At 51.0% G+C, this 19286-nt stretch overlaps 3 protein-coding genes and 1 non-coding gene across 8 annotated transcripts; 1 reads left to right on the plus strand and 3 right to left on the minus strand.

The window, feature by feature from the left end:
• Window positions 1-5571: 5571 nt before the first annotated feature.
• On the minus strand, window positions 5572-5653 carry TRNAS-GCU. The gene has a single exon. It is a non-coding gene; the product is annotated as a tRNA-Ser (tRNA).
• Window positions 5654-7127: 1474 nt separating this feature from the next.
• Window positions 7128-7457, minus strand: LOC115616491 (beta-keratin-related protein-like). Its single transcript, XM_030505764.1, has one exon. The coding sequence runs from the start codon at window positions 7455-7457 to the stop codon at window positions 7128-7130; it is 330 nt and encodes a 109-aa protein (XP_030361624.1).
• A 2309-nt stretch (window positions 7458-9766) lies between these two features.
• On the plus strand, window positions 9767-10096 carry LOC115616492 (beta-keratin-related protein). The gene has a single exon (XM_030505765.1). The coding sequence runs from the start codon at window positions 9767-9769 to the stop codon at window positions 10094-10096; it is 330 nt and encodes a 109-aa protein (XP_030361625.1).
• Window positions 10097-13951: 3855 nt separating this feature from the next.
• Window positions 13952-19278, minus strand: LOC115616496 (fas-binding factor 1 homolog). Of its 5 annotated transcripts, none has more exons than XM_030505780.1 (7): window positions 19237-19278; window positions 18287-18493; window positions 17680-17787; window positions 17375-17505; window positions 16875-17052; window positions 15139-15351; window positions 13952-14264 (listed from the first exon to the last, which is right to left on the minus strand). In XM_030505780.1, exons 1-5 carry the CDS (start codon window positions 19266-19268, stop codon window positions 17045-17047), a joined length of 486 nt encoding a protein of 161 aa, XP_030361640.1. In that variant the 5' UTR covers window positions 19269-19278; the 3' UTR covers window positions 13952-14264; window positions 15139-15351; window positions 16875-17044. The 5 variants fall into 5 exon arrangements, with proteins under 5 accessions (XP_030361640.1, XP_030361639.1, XP_030361638.1 ...); XM_030505779.1 differs by having other exon boundaries at window positions 13952-14285; XM_030505778.1 differs by having other exon boundaries at window positions 13952-14831.
• Between the last annotated feature and the right edge of the window lie 8 nt (window positions 19279-19286).

Below are 19286 nucleotides of genomic sequence, written 5' to 3' on the forward strand. Positions count from 1 at the left end.
TCTGAGAGACCGGGTAAGGTGGACAGCTGCTTAATTTCCTCTGTCTCCAAGGCAGCGATACCAAAAGCCCATCTATACCCTTTTGGGTCTTTGAAATACCCTCTCCTGAGATAGTCTATGCCAAGGATGCATGGAGCCCCTGGACCAGTTACAATGGGGTGCTTTTGCCACTTCCTCCCAGTCAGGCTGATTTCAGCTTCCAGCATAGTTAACGCTTGGGATCCTCCTGTCACTCCAGAAATAGAAATGGGTTTCACCCCTTGATACCTTGATGGCATCAGAGTACACTGTGCACCGGTATCTACTAGAGCCTTATACTTCTGTGGGACTGATGTGCCAGGCCATCTGATCCACACAGTCCAGTAAACCCGATTATCCCTCTCCTCCACCTGGCTGGAGGCAGGGCCCCTCTAATAGTGATCACAAAATTCTCCACTTCTGTCTTGTAGAAAGGGATTAGTATTCCTTATCACAGGAGCTGGAGTAAAATCAGCTCTTTCGCTCCATCTGGGAAACTGCTCGCCAGAGACTGGAGCAGCAGCTTTCCTGGGAGGATCATCCTTGACCATTGTTCTCCTCTTCAGTTCACGCACCCGTTGCTCCAGAGCTGAAGTAGGTTTTCCATCCCACTTTCTCATGTCTTCTCCATGATCCCGCAGGTAAAACCATAGGGTGGCCCGTGGCGTGTACCTCGTATATTTTCTTTCTCGAGCAGTAGGGCGCCTTCTGTTGATAGCTGAGACATGGGTTGGTACGCGTGGAGAGCTGGATAGATCGGATAAATCGTCTCTCAATTGTTTGAACTCCTGGGACAGTTTTTCCACAGCTGAAATGATGGAAGGGGTGAGATTGTCTTCGAACTCTCGGAGTTGACGAATCAGGAAATCCACTGTTGGTGATACTCCGTCATTCCAGGTCATTGATGCCAATGTGTGGGCATATGATGATGGCGCACTCCGTGTAAGTTTCCGCCACATGGGTCGTGTACATTCGACTTCATCTGGGTCTACGGATGTGTTCCTGGAATCCGGCCTACGATAGATCATCTCTATAATGGCTGATTCCCTCAGGGACTGGATGCCTTTCTCTATCGTGGTCCAGTTGGCTGAGCGATTCGTAATATCGTCTTTGTAGGGAAACCTTTCCTTCACAGCTGCCAGGAGCCGTCTCCAAAGACTGAGGGCTCGCTTCTCTCTTGCAATCGCTTTGTCAATTCCTCCTTCCTTAGCAAGTGATCCCAGCTGCTTGGCTTCCCTACCTTCTAGTTCATGACCGTCGGCCCCATTGTCCCAGCACCGGAGCAACCAGGTGACAATGTGCTCCCCTGGAAGACGGGTGAAATCTTTTCGCATATTCCGTAGTTCGGTTGAGGTCCGGGGTCGAGAAGTGACCTCTTCTTCTTCTTCCTCTTCCTCTGACCCACGTAGTAGTAACTCTTGTTCAGGTGCTGTTGCATATAGTAATGGCACTGGGTCTTCATCTTTCTTCGCTTCACGGGTTGCTCTTTGTGCCTTTCGTTTGCTTTTGCTTACAGGGGCAACAGACATTGTCACAAACTGGACATTTGGTTTAGCTGCAGTGTTTGTCACTGTGGTTGGAGTGGCTGCAGTGTCTGCCACTAGGATTGGAGTGGTTGCAATGTCTATTGCTGGGGTTGGTGCAGCTGTTGTGCTTGGGAGTTGAGTAACACCAACAGCTGCATTATCTGTTGCTGTCGGGGTTTGAGTAGCTACTGTGCTTGTCACTGGGGTTGGTGTAGCTGCAGTGCTTGGAGTAGCCATATTGTCTGTTGCTGTCGGGGTTTGAATAGCTACTGTGCATGTCACTGGGGTTGGTGTAGCTGTGGTGCTTGGAGTAGCTATATTGTCTGTTGCTGTCGGGGTTTGAGTAGCTACTGTGCTTGTCACTGGGGTTGGTGTGGCTGCGGTGCTTGGAGTAGCCACATTGTCTGTTGCTGTCGGGGTTTGAGTAGCTGTTGTGCTTGTCACTGGGGTTGGTGTAACTGCTGTATTTGAAGTTGGAGTAGTTGCATTGTCTGTTGTGGTCAGGGTTTGAGTAGCTGTTGTGCTTGTCACTGGGGTTGATGTAGCTGCTGTACTTGGAGTAGCTGTGTTGACTGTTGTGGTCAGGGTCTGAGTAGCTGGTGTGCTTGTAGTTGGCATAGCTGCGTTGTCTGTTGCTTTGCCATCAGATCCAGAGACATTTTTTTCCCTTTGAAGGTGCTGGATAGTGTTGAGCAGGGCTCTGTAGGCATAGGCCAAGCCCCAGCACGTTGCCAAAATTTGTCCCTCTCTGGTATAACCAGGACGACAGCACACCTCGTTTAAGTGTTTTACTAGTTTTTCCGGATGTTGCACTTGTTCAGTGGTGAAGTTCCAAAGCACTGGAGGGGCCCACTGGCCTAGGTACTTGCCCATACTATCCCACACACCCTGCCACTCATAACTGTCCAGCCTCAGGGAAAATCTCCTGGTGGTCCTCCTATATCGTCGTCTAACCCTAGACCAGATTCGAACCTGATACTGCTGAATTTTTGACATTAAACGAAATAGGATGTTCCTACGACGGGATGGCCGTGGGTAAAACACACTCCGTATGTTTGCCAACATGCTGATCCCCAGCACAATCAGCAGGCAGGTTTCAAGGGTACTCAAAGGCCATCTAAAACCTTCAGAACTCTCAACTGCTGTTGCAAATAGGCTGGTGGGGCAACGGGGGGTGAAAGAGAATGCTTCCTTCGTAAGTTTACCCCCCGAGGAGAAAAAAAAAGATATGCAATTGCTAAAATATTTCATTATATACCTCCCAATGTATAGTGGTGATGGCCACGCTGGAAGCACAAACCAGACCAGTTTCATGATCAATGAGTCTATTGTATTACAAGTCATTACCATGAAGTACAGTGAAACAAGAACCTTAGCCCAGGCCCCCCAGCCGATAAATGCTAAAACAGCAAATAGTGGCTGTAAGTAAGATACAACATGCTGAAACTCTGAGATCAAGCGCAACACGTCTGAGAGCCAAATAATCACCATTGTGACGAGTAGTAACAATGAATGCTTATCACAAATATGATTAAACACACTCTGGTCAGATCTGTCGTTATCTCAACCTTTCGTGCCCCACGTTGGGCGCCAAAAAGAACTGTCGTGGTTTGAGCCCAGCCGGTAACTCAGAACCACACAGCCGCTCGCTCACTCCCCCCCCGGAGGGATGGGGAGGAGAATGGGAAGAATGTAACTCCCACGGGTTGAGATAAGAGCAGTCCCGCAACTAAGGTATAACACAAAACCACTACTGCTACCACCAATGATAATAACGATTAGTGAAATAACAAGGGGAGAGGATACAATTGCTCACCACCCGCTGACCGATACCCAGCCCGACCCGAGCAGTGATCTGGGCCTTCCGGGTAACTCCCCCCGGTTTATATACTGGGCATGACGTGCTGTGGTATGGAATACCCCTTTGGCTAGTTTGGGTCAGGTGTCCTGTCTCTGCTTCCTCCCGGCTTCCCCTCCTCCCTGGCAAAGCATGAGACTGAGAAAGTCCTTGGTTGGAATAAACATTACTTAGCAACAACTAAAAACATCGGTGTTATCAGCGTTGTTCCCAGGCTGAAAGTTAAAAAACACAGCACTGCACCAGCTACTAAGCAGGAGAAAAATGACTGCTATAGCTGAACCCAGGACAGCCACGAGGCATCCTTGGCAGTGCCAACTATTGGGAAGTGTGTCAGGAGGAGAGCAGGGTGGGCAGAGCAAGAGGCCCTCTTATGGTTGTGGCAAGAGCCACCCCAGAGGAATGTGCAGGAATTAGGAGAGGGAGGAAGGTATTCAGAGAGGCAGAAGTGCAAATGTGTTGTAAGAGAGGGGAGGTCGTGTTGGCAGGAAGAGGCTCCAGCTGCCTCTGTGCCTTTCAGACCCACCCTGGACCATCCCTGGCCCTCTGACCCCTGTCAAGTGGCTCCTGACCACCCAGGACAGCACAGATCTTGGTAGCACGGCTGGCTGCTGCCTTCTCCTGCCTCCACGTGGGTCTCCTCTGCAGATCCCTGCTTTGTCACACAACTGGTTAAGGGCTGCATGTGTCTCAAGTATGAGGGGAGGCTGTGAGTGCTGTGGGAGCTGGGATTCTTCCCATAGCCGATGGAAGAAGATAAAGAGGGAGCCAGCCTCTTCCCAGCAGTACCAACCAGCAGTGCAAGAGGTAAAGGGCAAAAATTAAAAAGACATGAAATTCCATCTCAAGGCAGGAAACCACTTTCTTAGCATGACGCGGGTCAAAGAGTGGACCAGAGAGGCTGTAGAGTCTCCATCCTTGGAGATGCTTAGAATACGTGCTAAGTAAGCAGCTCAAGGTGACCCTGTTGGAGAGTTGGCTTACACTAAAGGATCTCTGGAGGTCCCTTCCACCCCCAGCAATTCTGAGACTCTGCGAACAGGTAAGAGTAACGTCTCCCATAAAAACCTTACTTCAAATGTGTGACAGAAAGTGCTTTACGCATATTTTGGTTTTAGTTCTCATCACCAGTTGAGCCTTTCTGAAGGCAAGGTTGTCCTGGGTTCAGCTGTAACAGTTGTTTTTCTCCTTCTTAGTAGCTGGTGCAGTGCTGTGGTTTTGACTTCAGCCTGAGAACAGTGCGGATAACAAACTGATGTTTTTAGTTGTTGCTAAGTAATGCTTACTCCGATCAAGGACTTTTTCGGTCTCATGGTCTGCCAGTGAGAAGGGGCACGGGAAGCCAGGAGGAAGCAGAGACAGGACACCTGACCCAAACTGGCCAAAGGGGTATTCCATACCACGGCACGTCATGCCCAGTATAGAAAATGGGGGGAGTTACCCGGAAGGCCCGGATCATTGCTCAGGTCGGGCTGGGTATCGGTCGGCAGGTGGTGAGCAATTTTATTGTGCATCACTTGTGTTTATTGTTTTCCTTTTCCCCCTTTTAGTTTTATATTCTCTCCCCTTGTTATTTCCCTTATTACTATTATTATTACTGGTGGTGGTAGTAGTAGTTTTGTATAATACCTTAGTTACTGGACTATTCTTATCTCAGCCCGTGGGATTTACATTCTTTTGATTCTTCGCCTCATCCCTTCAGGATGTGAAGGGAAGAATGGGGGGAGTGAGCGAGCAGCTGCGTGGCTCTCAGTTACTGGCTGGGCTTAAACCATGACAAAGGTGAAAAAAATCCACTGCTGTTGACTTCTCCATCAGGCCAGTCACCTCACTGTAGAAGGCTACCAGCTTGGTAAGGATGACTTCTCCTTCCAAAACCCATGCTTCCAACTCCCAAGCACTTTCGTGTGCTGCCTGTTCTTGTAAAACGCTTCCCAGATGCTTTGCTCTCTCATCATTGCAGGGATCAAGGAGATGGTGAGATTCCTGTGAGTTTATGGATCTCCCTTGTTTCCCTTCTTGCTCCTTTTGCCTAGGTGCAGACAGAAGAGGTTGAGATGTGTGCTCAGCCGCTTGAAAACCTTGCAAGGTCTCTTCAGGCCACTGTCATCTCAAAACAAAGTCTTATCAGGGGGCACACACTGAGCTGACCGACGAGGATGAGCTGACCGACGAGGATGGGATTCGAACCCACGCGTGCAGAGCACAATGGATTAGCAGTCCATCGCCTTCACCACTCGGCCACCTCGTCAGCTGCCTCCTGCTGCCGCTGCTGCCGCTGCTGCCGCTGCTGCCGCTGCTGCTGCTGCTGCTGCTGCTGCTGCTGCAAATGATGATATGATATTGATGATGATGATGATGATAATGATGATGATAATGCTGCTGCTCCTGCTGCTGCTGCTCCTGGCTTTTTATTCTGGCTTTTTATTCTGTTTGACATGGGAGAGTGTGGTGAAAAATGACTGGTTTGGGGTCACTCAAAAAATGACCATCAAAGGTATTAGCAAGAGCAGTTTATAAATAAGGCACGATTGAACAGAATTTGATGGCAAGTCTCACTCTACTACTTATTACATGGGTGAAGCATAGAGAGGAAAATCGAGCTGAAACTGAGCTAAAGGGGATTGATATAGGGCCTGAAGGCATAAAAATGCCTCGGACTTGGTCAACAATTTGTGTCGAATGGAATGTATAAAGGAAAATTGAGGTAGAACCAAGCTAAAATGATTTGCCTCGAGGTTGAAGGTGAAAAAGCTAAGGGAGAGCCTCCCGTTAAGTGACAACATTCAGAACAGACCCCCCTTCCTTTCTAAACTGCTGACGGAGCCTAGGTGTGCCTGGATCCTATCTTTGTCTCAGACTTGGCCAATGGGGCGTGTAGTGGAATGTAACCTTGAGAATTTAGGAGCTCTGAGGGGCGTCCCACTCAGAGGGAGATACCTGGTTGCAGCTCACTGCCGCCCAGGAGAGCTCAAAGTATCTCTCTCCTGGGACAGCTGTTTATAGGGTCATAAGATGATTGGCTTTAGCCACCAGTGAATTTCCATCTGACCTCAATTGTGTGTGTGTGTTCCACAACAGTTATAGTCCAGGTTGTCAGGGAATGACTGATCAGCCCAGAAGTGCTCCGGGTACAGTGGGGGAGTTCCCCACCATCCAGATCTCTGTCTGCTGCACTTTACCTTTGCCAGGCAACAACAGATCTTGCTACAGCCATGGAGAGCCCAGCCATCCAACTGCTTGCACGTGTGGAAAGGCAATCTCCATTGCCAAGGGATGTCAAAGGCAAAAGACGAGGCTCTCTCAAGCCCAGAAACTATGGAGAAAGCCATAGTTTTACCAAGGGAGGAATGCTTCTGCATACTCTGCTGGTTGGGATTGGAGAAGAGGGAAGGAGGAAAGAAAGATGACTCTCTTGCAGAGCTGATGCCCGATGTCTTTATTGAGAGAATCAAGGGAAAATGGAACAGATGAGAGCTTAAGCAATGCATTTTGGAGGCTGAGTAAAGCTCAGATAAGAGGTGCCATCTGAGGGAAAAGCAAAGCAAGAAAAGGAAAGAGAGAGGTTTCCTGGGGAGAGACAGAAGGGCAGCGCAGGCCCCTTCCTCCAGGCAGAGCGGTAGGAGCTCGGCCCCTCTGCAGAGCACAGCCACGCTCTCGGGGCTGTCTCCAGGGCTTTCCTCGAGGCTGCTGGCACTCGAGCACGGGCAGGCAATCCACGGGCTTTAGCATAAGAGATTGCCGCGTCCCAAAGCCCCACAGAGCCCACGGCCCGTGCCGGCCCAGCCATAGGCCCCCAGCCCCAGGGAGCCCCCAGAAGCGATGGGCACACTGGCAGCGCTGAGAGAGCTGCCCACGGCAGCTGAGGCGCTGGATCCCACGGCTGTGCTCTGGGGGAAGGAGCTGAGGATCGCGCCCGGCAGTGTCACCACCACTGGCGAGGGCTGGATGGCAACGCTGGAGTCGGCGCAGCGGAGGACGCACGGCTCGTTGCAGCTGTTGGCAAGCGGGGTTGGGCCGCAGGCAGCGGGCAGGCACGGGCTGTAGCACGACATGTCTACTGGAGGGAGGCGACCCTGTGAGACCGAGAGAGGGAGCAGAGGCCATGAGCTGCCGGGCCCTGTCAGACGCCCAGCTCAGCGCCTCTGGCAACGGGCACTGCCTGGCCAGGGACAGGAAAAAGCCTTCCCTCTTCCCACACCATTCCTTGAGAATTTACGAGCCATGTGAGTTCCCCACCAGCTTCCAGAAAGCATATCGTAGCTTCAGGCCCTGTGTGAGGGTTGTGCACTTCCTTGCTGGGGAGTGTGACTGCCCCTCTCAGTCTGGCCTTGAGCTGCGGAGCACTGCTGATGAAGGCCACTCACATGGGTCATCTGTGGAAGGACTGAGGCTGAGAAACACAGGTCCCGCAGGGCCACAGAAGGGCTCAGTAACCAGCTAAGCCCCAGTTGGATGCCTGTCTGGCCACAGAAAGGAGGGGACTCAGATCCTCAGAGGTGGTTGGAAGGTAAATGCCAAAGAAGGACCCTTTCTGGCGTGGAGAGAAGCACCATTGTGTGAATGATGGGGGCACTGGGAGCCTTCCTAGCGGTGGCCTCAAAACAAGGATAAAAAGGTTGAAGGGCAAAAAGGTCTTGCTGTAGGGCAATGTGTCATTTCTCAATCTCAAAATTCTCCTTCCCAAAGCGAGTCGTCAGCCCCAAGGATGCCAGGTCAAGGTGGCATAGGAGTAGACTCATGGGCATTTGGCTAAGAGTGCTTTTCACTTTCGGTGTCCTTGCCAGGCCTGGGAAGGACATGTCCTCTGGTGGCTGCAGTTCAAAGCAGAAGGCTTCCTGTGGAGCAAGTGTGGGCCTGTGGTGTCCGCTTCCTGCCCTCGGGTGTTACCACACAGCTGCTGAGGCAGGTAGATGCAGCCAAGACCAGGCTCCACATGCGGCACAGGAATGCTTCCTACCCTTCTGCATGCAGCAGCAGGGCAGGGTGGCAGGCCAAGGAGAAGAGCAGCCCAGCCACGGTGCTCACTGTGTTCCCCAGGAGGGGCAGGACGTGCACAATACCCAGTCATGGCCTGAATCTGCCCCAAGGCTTCACCAGCACCTGGAAAGGGAGCTCAAAGGAGCATCGTTGTATGGGAGAACCATAATTGCTATCAACACAGTGACATGAGTGATTTTTCCAGGATGAAAAGGAAGCCAAGCATTTCAGGCAGAGGAGGCATCTTTCATCTTCCAGCAGAGCTTTGAGAAGCCAAAATTGCCGTTTCTCAACATGCTTCGTGTTTGGGTGATTTTTCAGCTCCCCTGGGGCTCTGGGCCGCAGTATAAAAGTGGCTCAACTGCCAGCTCCTCCATCCTCTCCTCGTGCCTTCCTCTGCTCCGGGAAGTTGGTAAGTCTCAGTTCATTTTGCCTCTTGTCTCCCTTGTTGGCAGAACAGTTTTTGTATTGAGGGCCTCCCTTGTTCTTGGTGAATGGTCTGGGATGTGGAACAGGACATTGGTTGGTTTCTTTGCCAGCCATGGTTCTTTGCAAGGCTCAGGTCCTACGGCCAGCACTGTCTAACCAATGACTGGGCACTTCCTCCACCATCCACAATTCAGCAATGCTGCTTTTGCACTAGTGGCAGGATGAGGAGATTCCTCAGGAGATCTAGTCCCACCTTTCATGTCTTCCTCCGTAGCGGCTGCTGTCTCCAGGAGCCCTGTTTGCGCTGTGCTCAGCCATGTCCCCTCCTGAGAGCAGTGGATGAGAGCAGCCCGACCTGGCAAGACCAGGGGGCTCAAGGGCAGGCATTTGGCTGAGTGAACAAATGGGTGCTGGTACAAGGGTACAAGGGCTGATGACCTTGTGTGGAAATGCACAGCTGATTCCAAGGAGAGGGATCCCCATGATCCGTAGCAGAAATTCTTTCCCTGCCTACATCCACAGCATCAAGGCTGTGCTCAACCCACCTGAAAACCCCACATCTATATTCTTATACTGGGAAGACGCTTAATGAGGATTCTCTTTGGGGCCTTCTCCACCAAGCCTTCAAGGCCAAGCAGGAGGATTGCTGTGAAATCCCCTCACAACCTGCAGACAATCCCTTGGTAAAGGAGCACCCAGAGGCAGCAGAGCAGCTGGAGGGGGACTGCTCCCATCCTGTGCGGGGTCCTTCTGAGAAGGGGACCAGGCTGGAAAATACCCTGTGCTCCCCTCTGCTGGGAGGTGGGATGATGCAGGAAGAGGGAAGGCTTTTTCCTGTCCCTGGCCAGGCAGTGCCCGTTGCCAGAGGCGCTGAGCTGGGCGTCTGACAAGGCCCGGCAGCTCATGGCATCTGCTCCCTCTCTCGGTCTCACAGGGTCGCCTCCCTCCAGTAGACATGTCGTGCTACAGCCCGTGCCTGCCCGCTGCCTGCGGCCCAACCCCGCTTGCCAACAGCTGCAACGAGCCGTGCGTCCTCCGCTGCGCCGACTCCAGCGTTGCCATCCAGCCCTCGCCAGTGGTGGTGACACTGCCGGGCCCGATCCTCAGCTCCTTCCCCCAGAGCACAGCCGTGGGATCCAGCGCCTCGGCTGCCGTGGGCAGCTCTCTCAGCGCTGCCAGTGTGCCCATCGCTTCTGGGGGCTCCCTGGGGCTGGGGGGCTACGGCTGGGCCGGCACGGGCCGTGGGCTCTGTGGGGCTTTGGGACGCGGCAATCTCTTATGCTAAAGCCCGTGGGTTGCCTGCCCGTGCTCGAGTGCCTGCAGCCTCGAGGAAAGCCCTGGAGGCAGCCCTGAGAACGTGGCTGTGCTCTGCAGAGGGGCCGAGCTCCTACCGCTCTGCCTGGAGGAAGGGGCCTGCGCTGCCCTTCTGTCTCTCCCCAGGAAACCTCTCTCTTTCCTTTTCTTGCTCTGCTTTCCCCTCAGATGGCACCTCTTATCTGAGCTTTACTCAGCCTCCAAAATGCATTGCTTAAGCTCTCATCTGTTCCATTTTCCCTTGATTCTCTCAATAAAGACATCGGGCATCAGCTCTGCAAGAGAGTCATCTTTCTTTCCTCCTTCCCTCTTCTCCAATCCCAACCAGCAGAGTATGCAGAAGCATTCCTCCCTTGGTAAAACTATGGCTTTCTCCATAGTTTCTGGGCTTGAGAGAGCCTCGTCTTTTGCCTTTGACATCCCTTGGCAATGGAGATTGCCTTTCCACACGTGCAAGCAGTTGGATGGCTGGGCTCTCCATGGCTGTAGCAAGATCTGTTGTTGCCTGGCAAAGGTAAAGTGCAGCAGACAGAGATCTGGATGGGTGGGAACTCCCCCACTGTACCCGGAGCACTTCTGGGCTGATCAGTCATTCCCTGACAACCTGGCCTATAACTGTTGTGGAACACACACACACAATTGAGGTCAGATGGAAATTCACTGGTGGCTAAAGCCAATCATCTTATGACCCTATAAACAGTTGTCCCAGGAGAGAGATACTTTGAGCTCTCCTGGACGGCAGTGAGCTGCAACCAGGTATCTCCCTCTGAGTGGGACGCCCCTCAGAGCTCCTAAATTCTCAAGGTTACATTCCACTACACGCCCCATTGGCCAAGTCTGAGACAAAGATAGGATCCAGGCACACCTAGGCTCCGTCAGCAGTTTAGAAAGGAAGGGGGGTCTGTTCTGAATGTTGTCACTTAACGGGAGGCTCTCCCTTAGCTTTTTCACCTTCAACCTCGAGGCAAATCATTTTAGCTTGCTTCTACCTCGATTTTCCTTTATACATTCCATTCGACACAAATTGTTGACCAAGTCCGAGGCATTTTTATGCCTTCAGGCCCTATATCAATCCCCTTTAGCTCAGTTTCAGCTCGATTTTCCTCTCTATGCTTCACCCATGTAATAAGTAGTAGAGTGAGACTTGCCATCAAATTCTGTTCAATCATGACTTATTTATAAACTGCTCTTGCTAATACCTTTGATGGTCATTTTTTGAGTGACCTATTTTTCACCACACTCTCCCATGTCAAACAGAATAAAAAGCCAGGAGCAGCTGCAGAACAGCAGCAGCAGCAGGAGCAGCAGCATTATCATCATCATTATCATCATCATCATCATTTGCAGCAGCATCATGCAGCAGCAGCACTGGCAGCAGCAGCAGCATTATTATTATTAGCAGCAGCAGCAGCAGCGGCAGCAGCAGCAGCAGCAGCAGTGGCAGCAGCGGTGGCAGCGGCGGTAGCAGTAGCAGCAGGAGGCGGCTGACGAGGTGGCCGACTGGCGAAGGCGATTGACTGCTAATCCATTGTGCTCTGGATTAGCAAGAGAACTTGCAAGGTTTTCAAGTGCCTCAGCACACACCTCAACCTCTTCTGCCTACACCTAGGCAAAAGGAGCAAGAAGGGAAACAAGGGAGATCCATAAACTCACAGGAATCTCACCATCTCCTTGATCCCTGCAACGATGAGAGAGCAAAGCATCTGGGAAGCGTTTTACAAGAACAGGTAGCACAGGAAGGTGCTTGGGAGTTGGAAGCATGGGTTTTGGAAGGAGAAGTCATCCTTACCAAGCTGGTAGCCTCCTACAGTGAGGTGACTAGCCTGATGGAGAAGGCAAGAGTAGTGGATGTTGTTCACCTTGCCTTCAGAAAGGCTCAACAGGCGGTAGGAACGAAGAAGAAAATACACGTAAAGCACTTTCTGGCACACAATGTTTGAAATAAGATTTTTATGGGAGACATTACTCTTACCTGTTCGCAGAGTCTCAGAATTGCTGGGGGTGGAAGGGACCTCCAGAGATCCTTTAGTGTAAGCCAACTCTCCAGCAGGGTCACCTTGAGCTGCTTACTTAGCACGTATTCTAAGCATCTCCAAGGATGGAGACTCTACAGCCTCTCTGGTCCACTCTTTGACCCGCTTCATGCTAAGAAAGTGGTTTCCTGCCTTGAGATGGAATTTCATGTCTTTAGTTTTTGCCCTTTACCTCTTGCACTGCTGGTTGGTACTGCTGGGAAGAGGCTGGCTCCCTCTTTATCTTCTTCCATCGGCTATGGGAAGAATCCCAGCTCCCACAGCACTCACAGCCTCCCCTCATACTTGAGACACATGCAGCCCTTAACCAGTTGTGTGACAAAGCAGGGATCTGCAGAGGAGACCCACGTGGAGGCAGGAGAAGGCAGCAGCCAGCCGTGCTACCAAGATCTGTGTTGTCCTGGGTGGTCAGGAGCCACTTGACAGGGGTCAGAGGGCCAGGGATGGTCCAGGGTGGGTCTGAAAGGCACAGAGGCAGCCTCTTGCTCTGCCCACCCTGCCCTCCTCTGGACACACTTCCCAATAGTTGGCACTGCCAAGGATGCTTTGTGGCGATTGGTACCTGTGACCAAGCACGCAAACAAGATGCAGGGGAGAGAAGGGATTAGGGTTTGGCCAAGGGGCTCAGAGTGCTGCTCATCCCACCCCCCACCACCTCCCCTTGCAGCCTCCCCCAGCTAAATAGGACCACTGCCCCCACTGCCCTGGCTCTCATTCCAGAGGGACAGTGTGTGCGAGATGGGATGCTTCATCGGCACCTTCATCTCACTGGCCAGGCTCAGGGAGGAGCAGAAGAGCAGAACTCTCTCTCTGAGAGACAAGCTGGCGGTTTGGGCAGCCCAGGAGCATCCCTCTCTGCTGGGTGCTCCTGCACACAGTGTCCAGCAGAGCTCCGGCTGCCCCAGCTCCAGCCGGTCATGGTCCAAACGCAGCCAGTAGCTCAGCACCACGCACCCTGCCCCCAGCCCAGGCTGGATGGGGAGAATCGAAGGGATGGAAAAGCCACAGGGTGTGATAACAACAGTTTAATAACTAAAATAAAGTACAATATTGTAACACTAACAATATTATACTACTAATAAAAAACAATAACTACTAAAGTACAATTATAACAATTATAATGATAATAAAATACAATTATGATAATACAAAAATGATGATAATGACCGTAATAATGGTGATGATGACAGTAATGAGAATGATAATAAAACTAATAATAGGACAACAATGATAATAGTAGTAAGAATAATTATGATGATGATGATGCTAATGAGGATAATAATAATAGTTGTAATGACATTGATAATGATCATTATTATAATGATGGCAATAGTGATAATAATGATAATAATGTTAATAAAAGTAATAATAGTAATAATGATAATAAGAACAACAACGACAATAATAATAATGGAAATAACGAGGAGAGAGAATCTAAAACTAAAAAGCGGACAGACAAAACCCGGCAGCACTGCACAACACAATTGCTCAGCACCTGTCGACTGATCCCCAGCCTGACCCAAGCAGCGATCGTTCCCTTCCAGGTGACTCCCCCAAGTTTCTATACTGGGCAGGATGTGCTCTAGTATGGAATACCCCTTTGGCTAGTTGGGGTCAGGTGTCCTGTCTCTGCTTCCTCTCAGCTATTAGGCAGAACAAGAACTCTATCCCAGCTGAAAGCAGCTGGGATACTTCAGCACTGGGACACTTTACCATTGGGCAGCTTATTTTCCAAAGGGGATGGTGATTTAAACTTTGCTACTGACTGGCCAAGCTCTTCCTTCTGTTTTTCCACTTGCTTTCAACTTTACTTGCTTTGTTGAGTTTTGTTTCTCAGCCTGTGTTGTTTCGTTTGCCTTGGTATCAGGCTGACTGGTCATGTTCAATGGATATTCTCTCCCGTGAGATTGATCTTCAGCATGAGAAGAATGGTGAGCCATCCTATGAAGTCTAGGATCCCTATTTACTATTTTGATACCATGAAGGGGAGGACTTGAGGATCGTTTGGTTTTTTCAGTCTGAGGAGGTGCTTTAAGTGTCATATGAGGTGTGGGAGACACATTGCTTGGAAGGTGCTGGAGCTGAAGCTATAGTAAATGATCCTTGCTGAACACAAAGAGATAGAACCTGAAGGAGGAAAAAATGCAGCATTGATCTGCATGGCACATCTCCTACCCCGAGATGCTCCTCAGGGTAGGAGCTGGTTGCCTCTCAAAACCAAACTCTAAATAGAAATGTCTTGAAAGTTCACAGATTCAGCCATTTAGCTGAAAATGACCCCAGAATTGCCAATTACCAGCATCAAAATCATGCAGTACCATTACAAAAGACCAAATTCAAATATAATGCAAACTCAGTACTACAAAGGCAATACTGCAAAATCTGGCACTTAGACACAAGTTCTCTTTCCAGCACTAGTTTTTCTGTATATTCCACATGTTCAAGGCAACAAAGCTGCTGAGCATCTGATCTAATTTTCTACACTTTAAAGATGCTTTATTTTGATATCATCAGCTGATGCTTTCGATTATGAATGTAAGACAATACAGTTTAACTGCCATCTTCAGAGGGTGGCATCAAACCAGCCTGGCCTAATGAGGAAACTGATTTTATCTCCAACAATCAGGCTTCCTTCTTCTATAAGAGCAAACGTATTTGGAAGAGCCTGGCTTGCTGTGAGCCACAAAGAAGAGATGGAAGACAAGGGTCACAGGCATCATTTTTGGAGAGAAGTTAAAACCCCAAACATTTGACCTTTTTTTTTTTCTTTTTTTTTAATCCTTTGAGTGCAGTTCTCGAGGTTTTTAGGTAACAATACTGTTGAGGAACCCCAGATCATCTTGCCTTGCTCTCGTCCTAAAATACCTACACTTGCCTAACATGAGGAAAAAGAAATGTACAGCATTTACCACTAGAGCTTAGTGCTGTGCAAAGGAAAGTGAGACCCAACCATAAAAGTTTCATCAACTCTCCTGCTCACCAGCTGTACTTTAGTCTGTTCCAGCTTCGGCTCCCATTTTTTTTTTTTTTTGGGTGAAGTTCTAACAACTGCTTTTGCTTTGCCACAAATTGCTGCCTTATCAGTTGCTTCTGTGTCAAATTCTCCGGAGCAGCTCCTCTTGCATCTCAGGAGCAGCTGGAGGAGCAGAGGCACCAGAAGCGACAGCCGAGTAGGTGCAGTAGATTCATCTGCCTAAAAACAAAAGCTGCATTTAAAATCCTGATGGAATCAACTAACTCCATCTCGTTTAACTGTGACCATGACCCAGTACTGGAACTTAGTTTGTATAGCAGTTATAAACTGCATTTTTAATGCAAAATATAACTAAAACAATTCATAACTTTTGCCCCACTAGAATTTCCCTGCTGTGATGGTGTGTGTCGTTTCATATGAGCTCATCTGGGCTGCATCAAAAGAAGCGTGACCAGCAGGTCAAAGGAGGTGATCCTGCCCCTCTACTCTGCTCTTGTGAGACCTCACTTGGAGTACTGAATACAGTTCTGGTGTCCTCAACATAAAAAGGACATGGAGCTGTTGGAGCGAGTCCAGAGGAGGCCACGAGGATGATCAGGGGCTGGAGCACCTCCCGTATGAAGACAGGCTGAGAGAGTTGGGGCTGTTCAGCCTGGAGAAGAGAAGCTGCGTGGAGACCTTATAGCAGCTTCCAGTATCTGAAGGGGGTCTATAAGGATGCTGGGGAAGGACTCTTCCTTAGAGACTGTAGTGGTAGGACAAGGGGTAATGGGTTCAAACTTAAACAGGGGAAGTTTAGATTAGATATAAGGAAGAAGTTCTTTACAGTGAGGGTGGTGAAGCACTGGAATGGGTTGCCCAGGGAGGTTGTGGATGCTCTATCCCTGGCGGTGTTCAAGGCCAGGTTGGACAGAGCCTTGGACCACGTGATTTAGGGCAAGGTGTCCCTGCCCATGGCAGGGGGGGTGGAACCAGATGATCTTAAGGTCCTTTCCAACTCATACAATTCTATGATTCTATGATTCTATCATCATTCCAAAATATAGAATACAGTTTTGAAATCTAAACCCCAAACCTATCCAATATTCTGAATTCAGAAAATCCTCTTGCCTCTCTACAATGGTTAGATACTTGGAGCACTGTGTGCACGTCTGGTGTCCCCAGCATAAGAAGGACATGGTACTCTTGGAGCAAGTCCAGAGGAGGACACAAGGATGATAAGGGGCTGGAGCACCTCCTGTACAAAGACAGGCTGAGAACATTGGGGCTGTTCAGCCTGGGGAAGAGAAGCTGCGTGGAGACCAGAGCAGCTTCCAGTGTCTGAAGGCAGCCTATAAGGATGCTGGGGAGTGACTCTTCATCGGGGACTGTAAAGATAGGACAAGGGGTGATGGGTTTAAACAGAAACAGGGGAAGTTCAGGTCAGATATAAGGAAGGAGTTCTTCCCTGTGAGGGTGCTGAGGCCCTGGCACAGCTTGCCCAGAGAAGCTGTGGCTGCCCCGTCCCTGGCAGTGTTCAAGGCCAGCTTGGACAGGGCTTGGAGCAACCCGCTCTAGTGGAAGGGCTCCCTGCCTGTGGCAGGGGCTTGGAATGGGGTGATCTTAAGGTCCTTTCCAACCCAAACCATTCTATGATTCCATGATACTTCACTCTGAAGGTACTCAATTGTCAAAAAGCAGCAGACAAGCAATGACAACTACACATCTCACCATCTGTTCACACAGCAGGCATAAAAACTTACCCATTTCTTTAAAAACTTAGCATTTCCACGGGTGCTGGAAGTATTCACGTTTGGCGACAGGGCTTTAACTGGCCAAGCAGGATGCTCTGCCATCAAGTGCATGCAGTTTCCTCAAAGGAACAACAGCATCCCATGTGGAATGTAATTTAAATAAGCTTTTCCTAGTATTTTCATCCACCTAAAACAATCAAACAATTGCATGGCTTCTTCAGTTAGGAGAAAACAACTTCTTGAACTTCCCTGTAGAACTTCACATTTCAGGTGTTTCCTGTCAACGGTTTGCCATTTTAACAGATTGCACTGGCCATATAGAATTTATAAGCAGTGCAGGTCATACATCTCTACCCAGGGAACCAGTAACAGAAGCTCAAATGCAGAATTGCTGTTTCAAGGCTCCCAGCCTCTGGCTGTCTTGAAGCAACTCCTCCTTGTTTCCTGGGTGTCCCCAGCCCTGGCAGGGACCCTGGAGCTGTTCTGGCACAGAGGAACTGCAGACGTACCTTTGAGCTGCTTGTCCCGCTGCTGTGCCAGCTCCTGGGACGTGGTTTGTTGCGTGGCCTCCACCTTGTGTGAGAGGTCAAGCAGGTTGATGGAGAACTTCTCCATCTGCTCAATGATGCTGTTCAGAGACCTGTGGAAAGGAGCGAGGGGAGGTTCATACCTCTGGACACACTCCAGCATCTCTGGAGGTAGTGGGTGGGAGAGGGGATGGACCCTCTTGCCATGGTCCCACGCTGGTTCCCTGTAGAACAGGGAACTCCACGGCCAGTGACCCATGTGGGGACGCAGCACCAGCCGTTGCTACCTGGTGTGTGAGGTGGGACCGGTCACTGCATCAACCTCCAGGTCTTTTGTCTGCCTCAGCCGCTGGAGCTGCTCTTCGTAGTCTTTCACCACTGTCTGGACCAATCTCCTGCGGGACACAGGGAAGGAGCCCACCATGGGCTGTTACAAACCAGTGCTCCCTGTGACGGGCACCATGGAAGAAGCTTGGTTGTGGGGCTGAGAACTAGGTCCCAGGAGCTGACCTGGCATGGTGGTCTGTCACAGGGTGTCCCACTGACAGGCACCCATATGTGGTGGTTACGGGCTTCTCTACCTAAAACTGATTTCTCATTGACCAAAACTATCGGGTCATCAGTGACTCACTGACCAAAATAAAAGGGATTTGGGGAGTTAAAACACTGTGTTCAGGATCTTTCTAAATACAACTTTGCCATCATGTCTCCTGCCAGATCTCCCCATGTCCTCCTGCAACGCAAATTCCTATTCCAAAAGCCACTCAGCTGCCCATAATCCAGTAATTCTGGATTCTAATTTCTCTTTTCCCTGTGTCTCCAGACTGTTCCCTGGTTCCTTTGGAAAGACCAGGGCTACCAGCCCCACGGATGTGCTGCTCGTGCTGCTCTCACCTCTGCTGCTCTCGCAGACACTCCAGGTCCCACATGTTCTGCTGCTGCAGCGCAGCCACACGCTCCTCGTGCTGCGCCACCAGCTCTGCCCGTGCCTTCTCCGCGTCCTGGCTCTGCGACAGGAGCTGAGCCACCAGCTGCTCATTCTGCTTCTTCACACTCTGCTGCTGCTGCTCATAGGTCTCCTCCAGCACCTTCAGTCGCCTCCTGCTCAGAGAGGTCACAGCAAGGAACGAGTGTTGCTTTCATGGCAATACCCAGCACTCTCCACCCAAAGTGCACAAGGGGATTTAGGAGCACACTGCTGTCGCTGCGTGCATGGGGAAACACGCAGACACCCCACAGTCAGAGCCCTCCAGAGCTGCCTTCCCCCCCGTTACAGAGATCCCAGACCAAAGCCATCACTTCTGCCATTCAGCCGGCCCCATTCCCCCATCTCGCACATGCAGCTACTCTCTGCAGGACATCTCTTCCATGGACGATGCCTGAAAGGCATAGGACGCCCTAACCCGGAGCCACCTGCACTCGCTGCCTTGTCCTGCAGGGCAGCTGCTGTGAAAGGGGCTGGCTGGCTGCACGCAAAACCCGCCCCGTGTGGGAGAGCCGAGGAGCGAAGAACGAGAAGAGCCGCTCCCCCGGCACCAGGCCCAGCTGAAAGCATGAGCTGCGGCAGGATTCAGTGGCTTCGCAGGGAGCAAAGACACCTCAAAACCTCCCTCAGCGCGCGGCTGGAAGCGGACAGAGTTCCCGTTTCATACAGAGAACGGGAAACGAGGCCGACGGAGCCCGCGGCGGGCGGAGAGCGGGAGCGCGGGGAGGGCCGGACCGGTACCGCCCCAACCCCGCCTGGAAAACCCTGGCGTCCGCGAGCTCTCCTGTCCTCCCTCCAGCGGCGAGCGGCTCCCGCTGCCCACCCGTGCGGAACCGCGGCTCCCCGGCCCGTGCCTCACCGGCCGCGCCGCTTCAGCAAGGGCGCCGCCATGATGCGCGCCGCTAGCAG

Source organism: Strigops habroptila, chromosome 14 (assembly GCF_004027225.2).
Source record: "Strigops habroptila isolate Jane chromosome 14, bStrHab1.2.pri, whole genome shotgun sequence".
Classification (NCBI taxonomy): domain Eukaryota; kingdom Metazoa; phylum Chordata; class Aves; order Psittaciformes; family Psittacidae; genus Strigops; species Strigops habroptila.

Excerpts from the sequence above, each read along its gene's own strand:
- LOC115616491 (XM_030505764.1), bottom strand. The coding sequence starts at position 7,457 with ATGTCGTGCTACAGCCCGTGCCTGCCCGCTGCCTGCGGCCCAACCCCG.
- LOC115616492 (XM_030505765.1), top strand. The coding sequence starts at position 9,767 with ATGTCGTGCTACAGCCCGTGCCTGCCCGCTGCCTGCGGCCCAACCCCG.
- LOC115616496 (XM_030505777.1), bottom strand. The coding sequence starts at position 19,268 with ATGGCGGCGCCCTTGCTGAAGCGGCGCGGCCG. Across the intron at positions 17,788-18,286 it reads TGTCTGCGAGAGCAGCAGAG|GAGATTGGTCCAGACAGTGG; the intron begins GTGAGAGCAGCA and ends TGTGTCCCGCAG. Across the intron at positions 17,506-17,679 it reads GGTCCCACCTCACACACCAG|GTCTCTGAACAGCATCATTG; the intron begins GTAGCAACGGCT and ends TCCTTTCCACAG.